Genomic DNA, 20,162 nt, shown 5'->3' with positions numbered 1-20,162 from the left:
AAAAAAAAAAAAAAAAAAAAAAAAAAAAATCTGTGTTCTACCCATTTACAGTTTTTATCTTTCATTGGTTTGTTAATTCTCCATCTGTTCTTTGAGCAACTCAGGATGGTCTAGACCCAGTTTATCTCAAGTTAAGAAAAGCTGTTTGGCTTTAATTAGGAATATTTCATATATATATATGAAGATATATATCTATCTATCTTAGAACACAAGAAGTCTGCCTGTTTTTTGTCTTATTCCATTATGTATGTAATTACTAAGCATTTTTGTTCTATCTTTTGCTGATTGAGTGTATGATTGTTATTGCAGCAAATAGCTTGGTCATCAGCACAGATAATAAAATGAACAAAACCTCTTTTCTCTGCAGTCTTGAAGAGCTGGAAGTTGAAATACTTCTGAAGCCTGGCTTTGTCTGTAATATAACTGTGACAGGGTCGACAGACTAGCCAGTTCCCCTTAACCTGATACAGCTTCTGTAGCTCTTCTTTCTCTACCTCTGTCTCTGTTTAATGGTAGTGAAATGGTTGCTGTGAATTCACCTGACTGTGCTGCCCTCATTACACTTGTAGGTCATGGAGCATAAATTCAAGGCTTTTTGTGGTCAGACGATGTCTGTCAAGCATATACAGTATCAAAGTAGAAATTTGGGAAGCGATGGGGAAGAATTGGGTCAGATAATTGGTGGATTAACCTTGTGTCTCTGAAACTTTTGTTAGGGTCACCCTGCTCCTTACAAAACAGTCTCAGCCCGAGCAGCCATTCCATCCACTATATTGCGACTTCCAGCAAGTGCCTTTCAAGATGTCTTCCAGAAATATCCTGAAACTCTTGTTAGAGTGGTACAGGTAAGCTTGTGTGTTGAGTAGAATTGAGGTGGGGAGGAAATCACTCTAATTTGAAAGTTACAAGGAAGGTGGTTTGAAGTTCAGCAAGATCATCATCCTTTTGCAGATGTGGAAATGTTCATTATAGCTTCTTTTCAAGATTTGGGCTAGTTCTGGCATTCCTCTAATTCTTAGAGCCCTAGACTTAATGATACCAGCATTAATCACACACAGGAAGGAATAATTCATATATATATATATGTACATACACACACAGAAAGAATCACAGAATCAGTTCTGCATGTGATAGCCTCTCTATCAGCTCATTGGTCCTAGTGCAGTAGAATGTGCTGGCATGGGCTCACGGTTATGCACCAGCAAGGTTTCAAAATGGCTTGGAGTATGGAAAAGACTGTCACATGTTCTGAAAAAGGACTGATGTACCCTCTGCAGCTGTTTGTTGAGGCGTGATGTGTTATAAAATTCACAAAATTCAGACTGATGTGTGAATTTCCATTTCAGAAGCAATTGTCAGCATCTGAGGAAAGAGCTGTGTTTTGTGTTAGTTTTAAGTTCACTTCCTTTGCTTTGCAGGAGCTTAGACAGTTCTCAAGTGAGCGCTGCAGATATGTCTTGTTCATCCTGCAGATGGAAGCTAGTGCAGGGATTACTGTACTAACAATTTCAGTTTGGAGAGTTTGCCAAGTGGTGCCTCGTCCCACAGGTGTAACAGCCAAGTGGGTGCATGTGACCTGATGAGTCATTCTGTCTGTCCTCTTGTTTTACTATCACTTCTAAATTTTTTTTGTCCTTGCAAACTGTTCTGGTATCGGGATGATTTATAAGTGACACATGAACCTCCTAATACTGATGGTTGAGGAGAACAGATCATTATACCAATTTAATTTGTTCCGTGAGAGCTGATACAAAAGAGGGGATGGCTTAAGAGTGGGAATAAGCTGCCAGGGCAGAGGAAGGTCAGGTGGCAGTGATGTCTTACATTTAGAGTGCTTGTAGGGCAGTAGCACAGGCTCTGTATGAGCAAAGCTGGAATAATTTTTTTTTTTAGTGGGGGGGGAAAAATGGAAGCAAATACTCTTATTTCAAGGCTTGTTTATTATTAATTGTTACAGAAAACCAACAATACTGTTTGGTGTTTGAGAATAAAACTTGGCATTCTTGTGTCATCAAATAATTGTGAAGTCTTTGGTAAATGATTTGAATCTGTCTTTACCTCAATTTATAACTGCTAAAAAGGAATTTCAGCTTAGGATACAGTCTGTACTTTATAAAGTGCTTTCAGGTACTCTGGTACATAACTATCTAAATGCAAGAACAAGTGTGGGAGAATGCTAAATCCATTCCTATTGCTTCTTGATTTCCTATTCCTAGATCATCATGGTGAGGCTGCAGAGAGTGACATTCCTTGCTTTGCACAACTACCTTGGTCTGACTACTGAGCTCTTCAATTGTGTAAGTTTGGGGTACATTTTATCTTCCCATGCAGCCCATCTGTGACGTGGCACAGAGAGGTTTTCCTTCTTTCAGAAGATTGTAAAGCAAATAGTATGTATTAATTTAATAATGGCAGTGCTTGAGAAGTAAGGTACTTGTTATAACCAGCCCGTAAAATCTAGCCTGTGCTGGTGCCTGGGGAACTGGGGAGGAAAGCTTAAATTTGAGAAGTTTGAAGTAGTGCATCACTTCAGACTGGTGTATGTGCACCACTGTATGCCAACATCAGTATGTTTTAGCAGTCCTGACCTTTGTTAATGATACTGAGTCACTTCTACCTGTGACAGATCAAAGAATGATATATCCTTGGTAGAAGAGGAGCAGGTCAGGGAATACTTAAGCAAACTGTACATACTGTCTGTGGGCCTTGATGGGCTGCACCTGGGAGTGCTGAGGGAGTTGGCAGAGATCACTGCAGGGCCACTCTCGATACAAATCTTGGATCACTGCAGCTGGGAGAAGTACCCAGGGGTCAATACAGGGTCCAGTCCTGTTTAACATGTGTGAGTGTGTGATTTATGTTTGTCTTTTCACCTTGCTTCTTGCAGCAGAGCCAAGCCATCCCGCTCATCTCTGTGGCAAGTGTAACATCTGGAGGAAATTCAAGCAAAGTGGTAAAAAGACAAGTGTCTAATGTATCAGAGGAAGATCGTGGAGAAAAGTTTGAAAAAGCTGGGGAAGCAGTGGAAATAGGTAATGTTTCTGGAAGTGTGTAGTAGTTGTCCTTTGTGATGTTATTTAATTGGTGTGCTATTGATCAGAGAGCTTTTATTTGATTTGAGTAGTTAGGCATTGTCTTAAATCAGCTTCAGATTTGAAGTTTTTGGATAGTCCGTAGCTTTAATAGGAAATTATTGCTGTGTTGTTAATGATACTGAGAGGGGATGGGGAAGAAAAAATGTGGCTCCTACTGTTGACTTCATAGAAGGAGCTGTGAAAATTCTACACTCCAGATACTAGTAGAATTGCTGCATATGTGTCAGCTTTCAGGCTGAAATGTCAGTATGGAAGATAAGCATAGGAAAATAGATTGAGTTGAATTTTGCCTCTGAGCCTAATTTTTTTTTTTCAATTAACTCAAAAGCAGGAAGCAGGTTTAAACAATGTGTAACACTGTTTCAAAACCTTATAACGCAGCCTTTAAGGAGTGCTAAAAATGGGTAGAGAGATTCTTGTCAGAAGTTTATTTTATTAGGGAGTAACTTGTGTTTACATTCATATAACTTTTGTTTCTAAATTTCAGATACATTGAAGATTTCTGGTACAGAAAACTCTGAGCATGTTTTCAGAAGAAGCCTTTCTTCACCTCCCTATGCAGGGTCTGCAGAGACTTCTAGTAAGTAATGCTTGGCAAAATTGTGGGAAATATGTAATGTATCTAATCATACTGGGGAACACACACTCTGTGGACCACTGGGTTAGATAATCTTCCTCTTTGTTAGATAATCATCTTGCAGTAGTACTACTCCTTAACTCATTTGTCAAAAATTTATTTTCTGAAGCAACAAATGGACTATTATATGAGAGAGCATTCCCTTGCTGTCTTTATTAGCAGTGGGGAACATACAGTAATTTTGCTACTGAGAGACCTGCAGATGAAGAGCTTTATTAATTGATATAACTGAAAGAAAGTGAGTTATAATGATATGCTGTTATCCTTTATGCAAAAGATGACACACAGTTCTTGCTTGGCTGATTGTCCCAAAGAGCACATTACATGGCTTTGTTGCTTTTAGAGGAATGTTTTTTGAGTGGGTAATAAAGGTGATTTGTTACTGAATGCTTTGAGACATTTATGAGGCTGAGCTGTTTTGATGCTGTAGTATTCATTCCAGTGAACTTCAGTCATCTCCACTGCAGACCTCTTCCTCTGAGCCAGTTGTTTAGGTTGGCTTTATGTTCAAAGTAGAGAAACTTCAAACTTCTTGGGTGAATCACAGCAGGCATCCATCTGTCTTTCGTTAGCTGAGTACCAAACTAACCATCTTGAGGTAGTTGTAAGGTCATGCTGGGATACTGTAGTCATTATGAAGATATTGTTAATATAAACATATTAAGTCATATAAAGTTTAATCAGTAGAATGAAGGTACAGTGGATACAGTAGAAGATGCATGTATTGTTTTCATTGACTATTAAGTGGTTTAGGAGGTAAGAACATACTGTGAGGGATTAGAGAGGATGGAGATAAGGAGAAAGGAGGTAGATGGGCTGAGGGATCCCTCAGTGTTAAGGACTTTCCCCAGTGTAAGGTTTCTAACACTTGTTGCTATCAAGTTAAGCTGGTGGTATATAGAGAAGAACCCATAGTTACTTCATTTTTAACAATAGAGAGCTGATTGTTCAATTGCATCTTCAATTTCTGCTGTGCAAATGTACAATGTCCCAGTTACATTTTTTTCATAACTTTCATGTTACTGTCCAGAGGGATGGATGTGATAGAGAAGTAGGATTTTGGTTAGTGATAAGTAGCTCATCTTTCTAAACCAGGGAAACAAATTAAGAGAAAATATTGAACTGACCAATGCAATGGCTTTATTATCGTACATGTTATGTTAACCTGATTTGCACTATGGATTATAAAATGTATCAGCAGACTTGATTCAGTGGTAAATTAACCAATGCTTACTCTGAACATAGACATTTTTTCCCCAGGTAAGCAAGTAGTTCAGTGAGATCTGCCTGTGCTGCCCTGTAACACTTTTAAGGTAGAGTCCATGAGTGTTCTTAGAGGCTTTTATGTGCAAAGATCCCTGCATACTTAACCATATGTCCCTTTGTCCTTCCCTTCTCCTGTCATAAGAGTTATATCAGGGTACACAGAGCTTAGCGGAGAGAGAATATTAATTTTTACTGACAGAAGAAGCATATCTAATTGGGTAATTATGTTTGCCTCAGTTAATGGAGCTCATTTCTGCTCGCTGCACTAAGGTTACAGTCACCGTTTAGCTTGCATGGGAAGTATTTTGATGTCTGTAATGAAAAGATCAAGATCTTGCTTCAGATTGTATTCCACTACTTCATTGTGTGTTCAGACACCATGGGAATATTGGTTATGTTTATTATTGATTCAGTGAAAAAAAAATGACTTACTAGAATCACACAGGTGCTATTATCTCAGCATCTCTTTGATTTACTTGGCTTGTTAGAATTAACAAAAACTGCTAAAAATTGCTTTGGGAAAAACATTTTTGCCTAGTTACACCTGGGGTTTGGGGTGTACTTTGTTCTTCTGTTTTTTGTATAGCTATCTAACTTGAAACATAGCAGCTGTGTAGATGAGGAAGTACAATCCTGCCAATTTAGGCTAGTCTACTTTTTAAGTATAGTAACCCTTTATGTGGAGAAAGGTGTAAGTCAAGCAGAGTATTTGGGCTGGTGGGCAGAAGACTCAGATGAATGAAATGAAAAATGGGATCTTTTGTATGTGATAACTTCATCAGTTTTACTGTTCCTGGAAGTAAGTGTACCCAACTTAACTTTTTTAAGGTTAAATAGCAGTTACCATTTATTGGTTGGCTTGTTGGTGTGTGTGGTGGTTTTTGATTTTTTTTTTTAATCAAGGGTTAAGAGAAGTTGCTTTTCCTTCTTTAAAACTGTAGCCATACCCCTGTAGCATAGACACAGGAGCACAGGACCACCTGCGTTAGGAGAAGCAGGTAGTTCAGCCAGTGCTTACTTGGAAGGAGAGAGGCAGCTGAAATACTGCCAGGGACTCTCTCACTTGCCATTGTTTTTGCAGTGACTTCCATGCCAGCAGTGTGTGGGATACTAGTGAGCATGTGTTCATCAAACAGGATTGCATTCCACTCTTGAGTTTCCTACTGCCTTCTGTTCTTTTGACTCAACGGTTCCAGTTAAAGCTTGTTCGCTGTATCCTTTCTAAGTCCCGTTTGAGCAACAAGACAGTTTAATTAATCACTGTGTGGGAAGCATCTATCTGTGACTGAGATGAAGACTTCTACTTTGAATAGAAGTCTAGTAGACATAAGCTTTCACTGTTAGAATGCCGCCTCTTTTTCCTCTCTCTGATTTTTTTTTTAATATGCAGAGCTCTGTAGAGGATGCTTTTCATGCCTACATACCCATTATCAGATTATTTAGGTTTAACCTGAGAAGTGTGTGTTTAGATTTAAAATGCACTTGGTGTATTGGGGCTTAGTAATTATGCTGACACTGTGATTTATGGGTCAGTATAATTGACGGGTAGTCAAATCAGCCCATATGGAGTTCCATGCTGCTATTTCTACTATCCCAGCTTTTTTGTTTATAACTAATTTAGGGTCTTTAATGTTGCAGTGTGTATGAAATTCAGTTAGTAGCATCAAAAGCTTTTTTTGGTCTTACGGTTTGTAAGTTTTGCTGATTACAATCTTTGGGTCAACTTGTTGGGTTTCGTGTTTGGAGGCTGATAATTAAATGATGTTATGACTCCAGTGGCAGATGTGGAATTACTACATGCAAAGATTTGTTCATATTTGTAGATAACATGGAAATGAATACTCCGAGGTACATCTGAATCTTTGGGACAGTAGGGTTCTCTCCTCGTCCTAGCTGTGGTGGAGATGGGAGTCAAGCTCCTTCAGAAATAAAATAATTGTAATTTAAAAATTAAATTTACAGACAGCACTTCATGGGAGGGTAATATTTTCACATGATCATGTGTCACAAGGGTGTAAATATAGGGCAGCTCCGTGTTTCCAAAATCCAACTTTGCAATGATCAGTTCAGTCCTGGGCAAACTTAAGTGTGTGTGTGTTTAGAGGTGGGGGAATGGGGGAGGAATTCAGAATTAAACATTTGAGCACTTTCAGAGTTTATTAGGTAACAAAATCCAGGAGTCAGTAAAGACAATTGCTTTTCATAAGGGCCCTTCCTATTTTTAAGCAGCAATTTGCATTTAAAAAAAAGCAAAAAGAACACTGTAGTAACAGAAGGAAAAAAGCATCAGGGAGAAAACTTAAAATACTGTATTCAGAAAAGTTTGTGATACGCTAGGCATATAAATATGATAGAAATGATTATAGGTTTATTTGTTAAAGGAAATTGCAATCTCTGCATGATTCTTAAACTCATCTGTAAATCATCAAGCTGATAAGTGGGTATCTTATTCAAGGTCATTAAATAGGAGGCATTCCCCAGTTATGTTTGCATTATTGATTATCTCAGATAAGTGCCTGGAAGGTGGATGGGACAGCCAGGGAGCTAATATAATTAAGATGTATTAAAATTGGGAAGTAAGGAATAAAACTTGTTAGTGACTTCAAATTCTTTAATTAAATAAGTGAGAACTGTAAAGGAATTCCTTATGTATCTCTCAGCACATGATGTGCATTGAAAATTTGGGCAAGTTGTAGAAAGATCTGAAATTATTTTAGGTGTTGGGAGGGGGAATGCTTTCTGTGGAGAGGCTTTTAAGAAGTTGCTGATCGTAATATTCTCCCTATGAAGCTCTTGCAATGTATCGGGTACAAAAAAGTTCTTTGGTTTGGAGAAAAAGTTAATAAGAATTTTCTGTAAACAACAATGAAAATCTGTTTGGTGGATTTGCCTCTTCCTGATGATCTTCAAATCTGAATGACACTGTTTTGCCTACCCCAAAATAATTGTACTCTGTACAAGAGTGGATGTGGGAATTTGGGGACATATTGCATACCTGGGCTCAGATGAGAAGATTTAAAGTTCCCATCAGATCTTCCAGATCAGAAATAACTAGAAAATAAGTAAGATATGAGGATGCTGCTTAATTTTATCCTCAACTTCAGAAATGAAAAACTAAACAGAAAGTTGCTCCACTGTGTGTACTATCTGCTATTTCTGAGAAACTGTAATAGAAGAGGTACTTCAAAAAAGATTTTTATATTGCTCATAGATAATTCCAGCGGTGCAAAGTCAGACATGGACATGGCATATGAAAGAGCCAGAGTGCATTTTGGCTCGGAGGACACTGCCAGCAGTCCTGTTGTGGGCAAGGTAGGTCATCTGCTTTGGAGAGTTTGGCATGTTTCATGAATTGTATTTCCTTACATCATTGTTCTTTGAGTAATTTAAATGTTTTCTCCCTTACTTCTAAATGCTGCCCTTACAACTCGGTACGAGTTGTGATATTTGGTCTTCATTTATCAGTGTGTTTTAACTTTATTGTTTCAGTAGATTTTGGTGACTGTTTAGGCTTTTTAGTGCAGATTTTGAAGCTCTGGAAATTCCCTTGGCAAGTAATGGGAAAATAGTGCTGCAACTTTTTGATTTTTAGGTATTGCCTTCCTCTAACTCATGAAAAGGATTATTTGGAAAGGTAAATTTGTCAGACCATGCTTTATTTGCGAGAACTACTTTGCAGTAAGGAATTAAAAACTTGTATCAGCCTGTGAGCTTCTGTAGGTTTTCATTCATGATTTATAGATCTGTTTCTCTTTTTATGGTCTGCATTATACGAATATTGACCTGGAAGTTAAGAGCACAAAAATACTCTTCAATTATTAAACTGCAAACCAAAACCTGAAGAGAAACTGGGCCTCAGTGTGACCTTGACGGACACTGTATCTTTTCCTCCATCTTTGCATAAATGTTGATCAAGTTTTAGTTCCACAAAGCTGGCAGCTGCCCAGTTTCTAAAAAGTCTTTTTCTTCCCTTTCACAAGCTGTGATGAGCAACTTCGTTTGACTTGAGCATCAAGTCTTGCAGAAAAATACAAGGATAATGAAGTTAGCAAGCTGTTGCTTTTTTGGAAACCTAGCTTTTTTTTTTTTGTAGACCACCAGTTGTGGTGGATAGAGAACACAGATGATACAGTAAGATTTTTCTAGGTAGGTGCCAATTACAACGTTTAAACCAATACTTGTGTATTTGTTCTTTGCAGTCGATATTGAAGAAGACTGTGACAGTGACGGAAACTCCTTCAGCAGTTTTCCATTATAGTGCTGTGCAAGATTCCTGTAATAGCAAACATGTTGATGCCATTGTCGAAGCAGCAAAGAAAGACCTTTCAACCTTGATGAAACTTGACGTAAGTTACTGCAGGAAGAAATGGCTTTGGTTTTGCTTTTCATCTCATTTTGCCAGGCACTAAAAAGTAAATTGTCTCCCTAGTATACTGTAGACAAGCTGAACGTTTTATTCTCTAGTCTGTTGTAGTTATTAGCAGGACTGAAATAAATCTGAATTATTCTGCCATCTGAAAAGACCATACTGAAATGCACTGCATGAATCTTTTCTCACTGTGTACAGATTTATCCGTGTGAGAAGTAAACGTGCAATTTCTGCCGCCTTGTAATTTCATGCTCTCACATACTGTGTGAAGAAGTTATGTAAAGGCGTTCAGGTGATTGCTGAATCTGTTAATCCTGTTGGCATAGCATCTGAGTGCCTCGTTTGGTTTTTAGAATTGAATCCCTGTATTTGGCCAGTGGCTGTGAGTGCGTTTCACAGCTGAGTGGCTCTGCCTTGCCCATTCCAAGTTCAATGCTTGGTGCCCTCAGTCGTCATTATTGAGCTCAGCCCCTGCTTATCACCTTCATCTTGTAAGGAGGAATGAAAATGTTTCTTTTCATCATTCCTGTGATTCCAGCAGCATTTCATTACAGAGGTGTGGCTGTTTATGCAGCTAATTAGAAAATTCGGGAAAATTGTGGATCTGTCTCAATCAGTCACAGATATCCTAGTTTTATTACAGCATATATTTCAATAACTCAAATCTGTTGATGTTGCTAGAGGCCTGGGCACAGCTGCTGCAGCTGCCTCCTCTGCTTTAAGAACTCTCACCAAACAACACTTGCTAGAACTTAAAAGGTTTTGCTTTTGGATATTAACTTTCCCTGCTGACTTCCAAATTATTCCCCTTGCATCTTAAACATCTTAGTTTTGATCTTTCAGCCACCAGTAGTGAGGCTGGAGGCACATGTTCTACGTTGTCACTGATTTGAGGAAGGCCTGCAGTACTGTTTGTTAGTCTGCGGGAGACTTAACTGTCTTGTTAAATTAATTTTCTTTTTTTTCAGGTATTTATATCCTCATGAAAGTGTACTGACTGTTTTAAAAGAAATTCTTGTTACAGATGGAGTAAAGTAGAACTATACTCTCATCTATTCTGTTCAGCCTTCTGTTCTCTATAGGGACTGGCCTCAGATGCTGCATGTGACAAAAGTTTGTAACCAATATACAACTGATACCTTCCTTTTTTGACCTGTTGGATCATGAGCAAAAATTCCAGGGTCAATGAGACTGCTGATTACAGCACCTTTTTTTTTTTTTAAATCCAGTATAAATTTCTCAGTAATTAACAAGTAAACAGATTAGAGTTGAAGTTAATTGGAACAGTATCCTTAAAATGCAGCATCTAATAGGCAGGGTTCTTAACATGATCTAAATAATAATGAATTAAGGTAGGCTTTTCAGATTTGGTATTACAGCAACTTGGTTTTTCATAAGCAAATAAGAATCTGATGGAGTGTCGCCAAATGCTAGATTTCTAGCATTTAAAGGTCAGTGTTAATTTTTTCTATGCAGGATAGCAAAAGTTGATTCTTCTACAGGCAATGGAAGAAAAATCTTACTGTGTTTAAAATATTTGTGTTCGATACTACTTACATAAAGGGAGGAAATGAATTCTGTAAGCTCTTCTCCTAAAATATGAGCTCAGATCTTTTATTTCTTAGCTGGCTGGAGGCATTTTAAGTTGTCATTTTTCAGAGCAGCCAATCAGTGTGAGTAAAATCCAGGTATTTTGATGATAGTGGTGGGTTTTGAGTTTTTTTTGATTGGTTGTGTTGTGGGTTTTTTGAGACAGTGAGAGAGAGAGAGAGAGAGAGAGAGAGGAGGGGGTAATTTACTACAGGTGAGAGGCAGTATTCAGATGACCTTTAGGTATCTGACTTCAGAATTAAGATTTTTTTTTTTTTTCTGTTGTTTTAAATAACTTCAGTTCTTTGGATCTTTGTCATGAATGGTTTTCAGTCTTCTACAACTTCTACCTGTATTCAGCTTTATTTGCAGTTACCATGTGAGAGTTAAACAGTTTTGCAGGGCATATTTTCTGCATGAGTTGTAAGGGAATTTCCTTTGACAAAAAATTATTTGTCCCAATTAATTACTGGTTTTGTTTATAAGTGGTTTGTACTTCTGCATCCTAGATCTCTGCTAATTTATTATCTATTGTAGTAACACAAAGAAAGAAACTCACTGTGAAATGAAGCCATTGGCAAAACAAAATTCTTTCTGAAAGCTAGTAGCTGGGGGATGCTGGAGGGCATCAGTGCAAAGTTTAGTTCAAACCCTGTAACTATGCAATCCTGAATTTTGTTGGCCTTGCCCATTCAAGAGAGAAGATACTGGACAGGATGGATCTTGTCTGTAATCTTGTTTGTCAACTCTTTTATTGCCTAATCAGGATAGTAATAGCACAGAAATGTGGGATTTCAAGGGCTGCTCAGGTCATTCAGTCTTTTCATGCCCAAGGCAGAATCAAATATTGCCAAGTCATTTCTGGCAGGCTTGTGACTAAGCTGTTCTTAAAGATCTCCAATGATGAGGACTTCACAGCTTTGTGTGCAATCTAGTCTAATAGTTAAGTAGACTTAGAAATGGAGAAACAATTTGCAACAATTTTTTTGTTAGAGCTAATGCAGCCAGAAAAAGTTAAGTAGAGCTCATTAGAGAGCTTGTAGTTCCTTACTGTGAGATAGTTTCATAGTTAAAATTTCACCTTTAAGAACAGGTAATACTATACAACTGTAAATGTATAAATATAGAAAAAAATCAGAAATTAGTTGAGTTGATATTGTTGAACTGAAATATTTTGTCAGGTGCTTGTCAGGTTCTTTGCACTGGATATGTTCCCATGAAACAGATTGGTTTCAATAAAACTATTTTTTTATGAAAATCTGTTATTTTTATTAGCTGTAGGTATAAAGAATAATTCTGCTTATTTCACTTGCTCTAATTTTTTCAACCAAAAATGAACAGAGGAAAATCTGATGTAACAATTACAATGGGAAAATATTATTTACATCTCTGCTATATTGTTTTCCTGCTGCAATAAGGCTAATGACTGTGGGCAGATTCTGCTCTGCTGCTTGCACTGAATTGTATCCCACTGTGCACGCAGCTCTCTTGTGTTTAGTAGTTCTACCTCAAAGTACTGGACACAGTAGTGTCTGGCTTTGTCTTGTAGAGGTTAAGCTGTGAGACACCCAAACTGCACTGTCACTCTTTAGCATAATGCAGGAACCATGTGATTGGGTCTAGGTTTTTGCCCCTACACATTTGGGTGATGATAATAAACTGTTGAGCTTCTGAAGAGTTGCTGGGTTGGGTGAAAGTTTTGCTGAAGCAAGGGTAGCTTGAAGCATTAGCTTTTGATACAGACTGCAAATGGGACACCAAGTTGTATGGGCAGCTCTTTGAGATGGAAAGGAAATTCTCCTTGTGCCTGTCGGTCGCCCATGTTACGTGCTCAGGATTACGGTGGTAACCTGCTTTGGAGCTGGAAAGGAATCTTGTGATCAGCTGGCGCACGTAACCAGCTCTGTGCTATTGCAAGGGTTTGTCCAAACCTCAGGCAGGCTTCTGGAGAGACCCTCCCTCCTCCCTCCCGTGTGCTCTGCAGTCAGGAGGAAAATTCCCACTCTCCTGTGCAATCCATCTGTGCGTGCACACAAGAATTCATTACTTTGGGAAAACTTTTGGTCTACAGAGTGTATGAAAATCTGCTGCACGTGCACAGCACAGCTGAGCTGTGTGACCAGGAAAGGGCTGTGATAAAGCAAGTGTTAGATCATCTTATCCAGTTCCTCCATGATGTAGACAGTGTCCTCTAGTTTCACCTTCCTTTGAAAATAACTTCATATTTCATGACTTTCATGCCAGCTGATATAGGTCCCTCTTCATTAGACCTTTAAAAGAGTCTGGGGGTAAAATTGACATAAAATCCTTGAGAATCTAAGTCTGATCAACTGAAATGAATTAAACCTTTTTTCTTCTGGAAGAAATGTTTGTTGGGTAGAGAAATATAAAAATAAAGCACTATAATTTTTAAAGAGATTTCAAATACTTACAACATTGCCTTTAGTAATTATTATTTTTTTATTCACTTTATTTGGATGCTTCCTCACATTTTTGGATCTTTACATGTACACAGACAAGGAAATTGTACCCCTCACCTCTTTCTTCTCTAGGATCCTTCATTGTTAAATGGCAAAGTGACACTGCATCAGGTTACTGCTGGGACTGTGCTATCGAGGCAAGGAGATCAGGTGAGTGAGCATCTAAGAGCAGAGAACATAAGTCTGGCTCAGTCTTTGACCCCCACCATAAGGTAGTTACACACATTGAGAAATAAAAAAATCCCCACCTGACTCCTCCTAAGCCTTCTCTTCTCCAGGTGAAACAATCTTGGCTCTCAGCCTTTTTGTGTACCTGGAGTAGCAGTGTAGCCAGAGCCAGGGTGGAAATGTGGTGCTTGTCTGTTTTCAGCTCTTACATACCTTCATGAGAAGGTCTGGAGTATCATACCTCTGTCCTTCCTGAGGAGGTATGGAGACCAGAACCTTTTTTCATGCCCCACACTGCAGGCTTTCAGTGATGTCACTCAGTTGCAGTAAAGTATTTTTCCCCCATACAGTAGAAATCCAGTGTTATTTGTTTATAGCAAAGTGTATGTAGGCTATAACGAGATGCATTTCTAATAATACTGTGTAAATAGACAAGCTTATGCAAAACAGATGAGGGGCAGCTCCAATTACAGTGCTGCTGTATTCTGCTCTGCTGAACTGTGATGTCCCTCATCATGCTGCTGTGATTACCCCATTATCTCCATTTGCAATTCTGTTGTTATTTCTTGAGATCTTACAGATGCATCCTTCATTTTTCATAACCACACAAAGAGAAACACATTTTTCAATATTGTGGCTGCCTAGTTTTAAATATTCATAACCTGCTTTTAATAATTCACTGTTGTGCCTTATTTTATCACCTAATTGTTCAAAAACTATAGGGAGCTTTCTGGAAAACAGATTGGTCATGATAGTACTGTCACTGTGATAATTGCTTTTAAAATCTTTGGGGATTTTATCGAGCTCTCTTTTTCTCCAGGATGTTAATGTTTGCTTTGTGGTCTCGGGGATGCTTCATGTGTACCAGCGGAAGATAGACTCGGAGGAGGACACCTGTCTCTTCATTACCCATCCAGGAGAACTCGTAGGCCAGCTCGCTGTCCTGACTGGGGAACCACTGATTTTCACCATCAAGGCCAATCGAGACTGCAGCTTCCTGTCTATTTCCAAGTCCCATTTCTATGAGTGAGTTCTGCTATGAAAACATTTGTTTTTTTCTTTATGGTCCATTTGAACAAATGTGAGTGGTGGATGTACATGTGGCTGTCCCGATCCAGTGTTGTGGGAGGTTTTGATATGATCCCAAGAGCGAGATTGAGACACAAACGAGGTCAAATTCTGTATGCCCAAACCATTTTTTTAATTAAAAATGAAGATGGGGAGCGATAGGCCAGAATGTAAGGAAAAGACTGAAATCTAGCAAGCATGCGGGATAGAGTCGCAGGAATAGTCACCACCATGGATCCAGTGGTGTCCCATTGGTCCTCAGTCTTCAGATCAGTGGTGGATGCACATGGATCAAAGTTTTCTGTTGCCTTTTTAAGTTGATCATATCTGCTGATTAGCATATCTGCCCACTTTTAGGTTTTTTTTCCAGTCCCACAGGTTTTTGCTGCATCCAGCTCTTAACAGTTCGTTAGCAATGCGTGCATGGTGTCTGGCAGATGCAGTAGAGCCACAAATAGCTACAAGTTGGAGCCACTTGATAAACATTTGGTTTTGCTCAGTCCATATCTGCCCTTTTGAGGCTTATCTAAGGAGTCTGACAATTCAACTGCAAGGGAGTGGGGGGTGCATCCTCCTATACACTCCTGCTTCCTTGGGTGACATTCCTTAGACGAATCTAAGGGCCACAGTAGCTTGTCCTTGAGGTTTGCACGGACGCAAGCGAGCTTTGAGACAGTCATTTGACATCTCAGTCTCTCACAGTGGCATAGTACTACTACAATACATCCTGCAGCAAGCCGTACAGCTTAAACGAGGGTTTTAAGCACCCAGCTGAGCTCTGACCCACCTATCAGAGGGCTTTATCTCCAGCAAGAGGTGATATGAGAACATGATAATATGAAATAGTGAGATCTCCTTTGTTCCAGGTTTATAGAGCGCTTAACCCAATGGGATATGATTTATGACCCAAGACTCACATACTTTGTAATCCAAATAAGAAAGTCTGGCCAGAGTTCGTGCTTTGCTGGGTTAAATGCTTTTTTGCTGGGCCCATTCTCTTAGACTGATTATTCCTTTTTGCTGGAGAACCACCCCAGTTCTGTTTCCAAAGACAGCACAGGCTGTTGGGTGTGTTGTGAATGATTGGTCTTAGTGCAACTATAGGTTTTCAATGCTTACTAATAGAATAGGTTTAACAGTAATGCCCCTGTGCAAGACAGGTTCCTTTCTGGACCTTGGAGGTAGTACATGACTTGTGACTTAACACTTAAAGGGGGATATAGGTATTTCCTAACTAAAAATCCAATATGATAACTGTGGTTAGCCTTGTTGTCCAATATTAATGATTAATGCCCTTGATTTATTCTATGATCCTATTTGTAAGACTTACTAATAGTTTAGATGCATAATTTGTTTCAAATACCTCTACTTCCTTTTCTAAACTCCTTTTTCAACTTCTGGTTGAATGTGCCATCAGTCCTGTGTTATGTGTAGGACCCTCCGAGGTTGCATTTTCTAAGCCACTATTCTGTGGTATATTTCTGCATACTTCTTACTTTCTAAATAATTCTAACTGTTTGTATTCCCAATCAGCTCTACCACAGAATCTTATTCTGTGATTTTTATTTTTTCACCTCAGGGAAAAGGCTGTATGCTATAAAACTGCACACACTGTTCTCAGCAGCGTGCTTGGTTGATGAGCTGTGTTTTTTCCAAGTCTGCGGTGGATGTCAACTCTTTGACCTAATTTCTGATAGATGCTCCCCACTTGTGAAATTCCATGTGGTATCAGCTCTGTTTCTTCTAAGTTCCTGCTTTTTCCTCCTTTATTCTTCCACTGTTGTTCTCTCACTTGTTTCTGACTTTAAATTTCATTATGTCATCTCAGCCAACCAGTCAGATTCCACCTTTTCCTCCTCTCTTTTTATTTTGATATCTAGTCCTGGATTAATGCTCTCATTTACTTGAGCTCATTTTCCTGAGTCTTTCCTCTCAAGAATCGAGCTGTTTCTTGTGAGCCGTTTCTTGTTTATTTCAACTTAACTTTTTGCTTCGATTAACCCCTTAGCAATTAGTGATCTCAAACCCATCAGTGTATCACTTCTTCGTAATTTTTGGGCCTTTTCCAAATCTTTCTTTTTCTCCTTTAAAGAAGTCTGTTGTCAGTTCTCTGCATTTTATGAGCTCTGTGATGTTTCTCATGAAACCCAAGCTTTATATCACTTCTAACTTCTGTTCCTGTACTTAAAAGTATCACTGTAGAAAGCGTTTGAAAAGCATGAGGTTTCTTCAAGTTTGTTAATTTTTACTTTGAACTCAATGGGAAAGAAAATGTTGTTGATAAGATTAGAATTAAGTTTTATTTTCCACTTTTTGTGCTAAATTCTGTGCTTATAGTCCTACAATGTTAGGCTTTCTTCTTCACTCAGAATCTCACAGGAAGAATTAAAAAAAAATTTTTTTTGGCTCTCATCTTACTGTCCAGAAGAAACTTGACAAGAAGCTCCATTACTCTCCAAAATTCCTTTCTTCCATTTTCTTTGAGCTGCCCTGGAACATTGTATGTGCTTTTTCTCAATAATTAATGGGAGGGCAGAAAGAACAGTTGCTACTAGGCAAAAAGCACAGTAATAGAAGTAGCCCAGGGTTTAGAATTGCATGTTGGATGTTGGACAACGGATTAAATCCTTTTCACTGAAACTTTGGGGCAGGAGCCTTTTACGTGGTGTTAACATGACTAAATAGCTATCTGTAAATGTAGAGTTTAAGTATAGGAGTGACACAAGCTAATTATATACTGTATACCTTAAATGCTTTGCTATTTTGCTGAACTGATGTACTAAGTGTGCAGTGCCTACGCTGCAACTGTTGGTGTCTCCTGACAAACAGTGTAATCAAGTTGTCACCAGACTCTCTGGGGGAATATGTTCAGGTTCTGCAGTACTAGGGACTCTCACATTTTCTGCTTCAGTAAATTTCACCGTTTGGAGTCTTAATCATGTGTGCTTGCCAGAGAAGCAGGAATGCTTTGATTTTTATTTGGTATTGCCAGCCAAGCTGAGTATCAAATTGCATCCACATCCACAAGAGTATCTGCAGAAGTCCCAGGCTTTCTCAGACACTAGTTTAGACCTTTTAGCGCTTGATGAGCTTTCTAATAAAGAAGCCTCAGGATCCCTTCAGAAACAAGTTTCTGTACGACAGGGCTTTGTTTTTTAATTTTCCTAGTGCCAGGCATGTGCCAAGCAGAAGAGCAAAGATTAAAATGCCCAAATACAGAGGAAGGAAACCTGACAGATAATGGGTAGAAAGGAAATATAATCTGCCTTCCTCTTATGCTTAAGGGTGGGCTTTTATCTTCTATGCTAATATTCTTGTAGAAGCTATATAGCACTGAGTGAAATAACAGAGGGCTCCAGATGGAAATAAAAGCATCCTGTTAGCAGTTTACATTTTGAATGCATTAAGTATTAAGATACATATCTTGAGGGAGGAAAAGGAGTAAATGACTTTTATTGATCACAGTAGGCAGCCTGTGTGGGAGGAGACTTTAAGGGTTAAATAAGCAAGTAGAGTAAAAACAATGAGCTAAACCATTCAGGAATTTTCAGGGGGGTTATTTCACTTTTAGAGCAGATGAGAAGGGGAATAGGGGTGGGTATTTCGTGTGTGAGGGTTTAGGGTTGTCTGTTTATTACTGCTTATTCTGCGGTGCTGCTTCCAGCTCTTTGTCCTTTGTTTCAGGTTAGGTTAGCGTGCTAAAGTTTCCATAAGAAAATAAGTTGTTTCCATAAGAAAACATGTTGTTTTCATTTGCAATAATATCAAAACTAAGATAGTCTGCAGGTGTGTTGGGTAGGAGATGGTGAGGGGCATGGAAACCTCAGGACAAGAGAAGAGGGGCAGGAGAGGAAAGCGGTCTTGCTTTTTCATAATCCTGTTTTGTTGGCTGGATTTTAAACTGTGCTAAATGTGAGAGTTGATGTTCAGTTTAATTTGCCTTGTAGCACATATGAGTGCAGGGGTACAAGTGTGATGAGCTCAATATGGAACAGGGATATACGCCTACAAATCTCTTCTGTTTCAGAGATTTCAACTGAAGAAATTCCAAGCTTCATTACTGCAAAAAGTAGTAATTTGAGGTATTGGGTAAGGAGAGTTACTCAAACATGTCCAGAGAAGGGCTACAAAGCTGGTTCAAGGGTCTGGAACACATGTCCTGTGAGGAGCAGCTGAGGGAACTGGGGGTGTTTAGTCTGGAAAGAGGAGGCTGAGGGGAGACCTTATCACCCTCTACAGCTCCCTGAAAGGAAGCTGCAGAGAGCTGGGTTTGAGCCTCTTTAGCCTATTAGAAAGTGACAGGACAAGAGGGAATGGCCTCAGGTTGCACCAGGGAAAGTTCAGACTAGATATTAGAAGCACTTCTTTGCAGAAGGGGCTGTTGGGTGTTGGAATGGGCTGCCCAGGGAGGTGGTGGAGTCCCCATCCCTGGAGGTGTTCAAGAGTAGAGTTGATTTGGAGCTTAAGGATATGCTGTAGGTGGGAACTGTGCTAGGAGAACGGTTGGACTAGATGATCTCCAGGGTCCTTTCCAACCTAGAGGATTCTGTGGGAGTAGAACAGTCATGTGTGACAAACACAAAAGCCTCCTACAATGTCCTGTGAGTTGCACTTGACCCATAGTCACTGTCAGCTCTGGGTCTCTTGCTGCAGCTATAGGACTAACGAATCTGCTGGTTTGGAAACTTTGGGACAGCTTCTGTGCTTCATCCAGGCAGTAAAGAGCTCCTGGTGGTTGCTTCTGATACCATATTCTAGGATTATGGATTTCTGCTTGGGTTTTCTCTGGTTTCTGCCAGGTTACAGTGGTCCACAAGGAACCATGTTTCAGTTACAGAACAAAGACTGGCAGTGTTCCTTCCCTGCCTCTGTCTCATTTTTCTGTTGTTTTAGGGTGTGAGGTTAGATACAAGGCTCACATGACTTGTGCTTGGTGAGAGTTCCTGTGTACGCAGGGTCTCCTAGGCAGATTGTCTCATGGCAGTCTGGTATCTTCATTGTAATGGGAACATTGATGCAGAAAAAATACTAAGTATTGCTTGTTTTATCTTTGCTTCTGCCCATGTGTGACTTTTAACACAGCTCCTTCGTGTCTGTGTGCACTTCCCATACTGGGTCTGCATACACTTACCTACTTCTTTCTGAACTGTGCTGCCTCTTGTGAAATAACTATTTTTTAGTAGTCTGCCATCAATTGCTCTTGATGCTGTGCAGAAACAGAAAAGATAAGATGTCCTAACAGGTACACCATGTAGAGATGTGCATGATCGGTTCACTCCTATGGTGTAGTGGTTTGGTAAGAATTTGAGTGCTTACTCACAAAGCAACAGGATGCAGTGATCTTTAGCCTGAAAAGAATGAGAAATAAGACATTCATGAGCAGTTATCAGGTGTCTGTGAGAGCGATTTCCCTTGGGCCTCGCAGTCAGCGTTGAGTTGGCAGTTATCCTTGGCAGAACTCAAAGTTTTTCAGTTTGAGAAAAGTACTG

At 39.3% G+C, this 20,162-nt stretch overlaps 1 protein-coding gene across 1 annotated transcript in view; it reads left to right on the top strand.

Annotated features, from left to right (window-relative positions):
• PNPLA7 (patatin like phospholipase domain containing 7) overlaps positions 1-20,162 on the top strand; it is a 125,872-nt gene that overhangs the window by 15,428 nt on the left and 90,282 nt on the right. Inside the window, exons 10-17 of the mRNA XM_026860308.1 lie at positions 717-845; positions 2,217-2,297; positions 2,888-3,032; positions 3,583-3,675; positions 8,210-8,310; positions 9,198-9,344; positions 13,510-13,587; positions 14,426-14,631. Of these exons, the coding sequence (XP_026716109.1) occupies positions 717-845; positions 2,217-2,297; positions 2,888-3,032; positions 3,583-3,675; positions 8,210-8,310; positions 9,198-9,344; positions 13,510-13,587; positions 14,426-14,631 (980 nt within the window). The remainder of the gene's footprint in view (positions 1-716; positions 846-2,216; positions 2,298-2,887; positions 3,033-3,582; positions 3,676-8,209; positions 8,311-9,197; positions 9,345-13,509; positions 13,588-14,425; positions 14,632-20,162) is intronic.

This window comes from Athene cunicularia (genome assembly GCF_003259725.1).
Source record: "Athene cunicularia isolate RWA chromosome 17 unlocalized genomic scaffold, athCun1 chr17_part1, whole genome shotgun sequence".
In the NCBI taxonomy this organism is placed as follows: Eukaryota; Metazoa; Chordata; class Aves; order Strigiformes; family Strigidae; genus Athene; species Athene cunicularia.
Note: the sequence above shows the minus strand (reverse complement) of the source record. Positions and strands in the feature narration are given on the sequence as shown.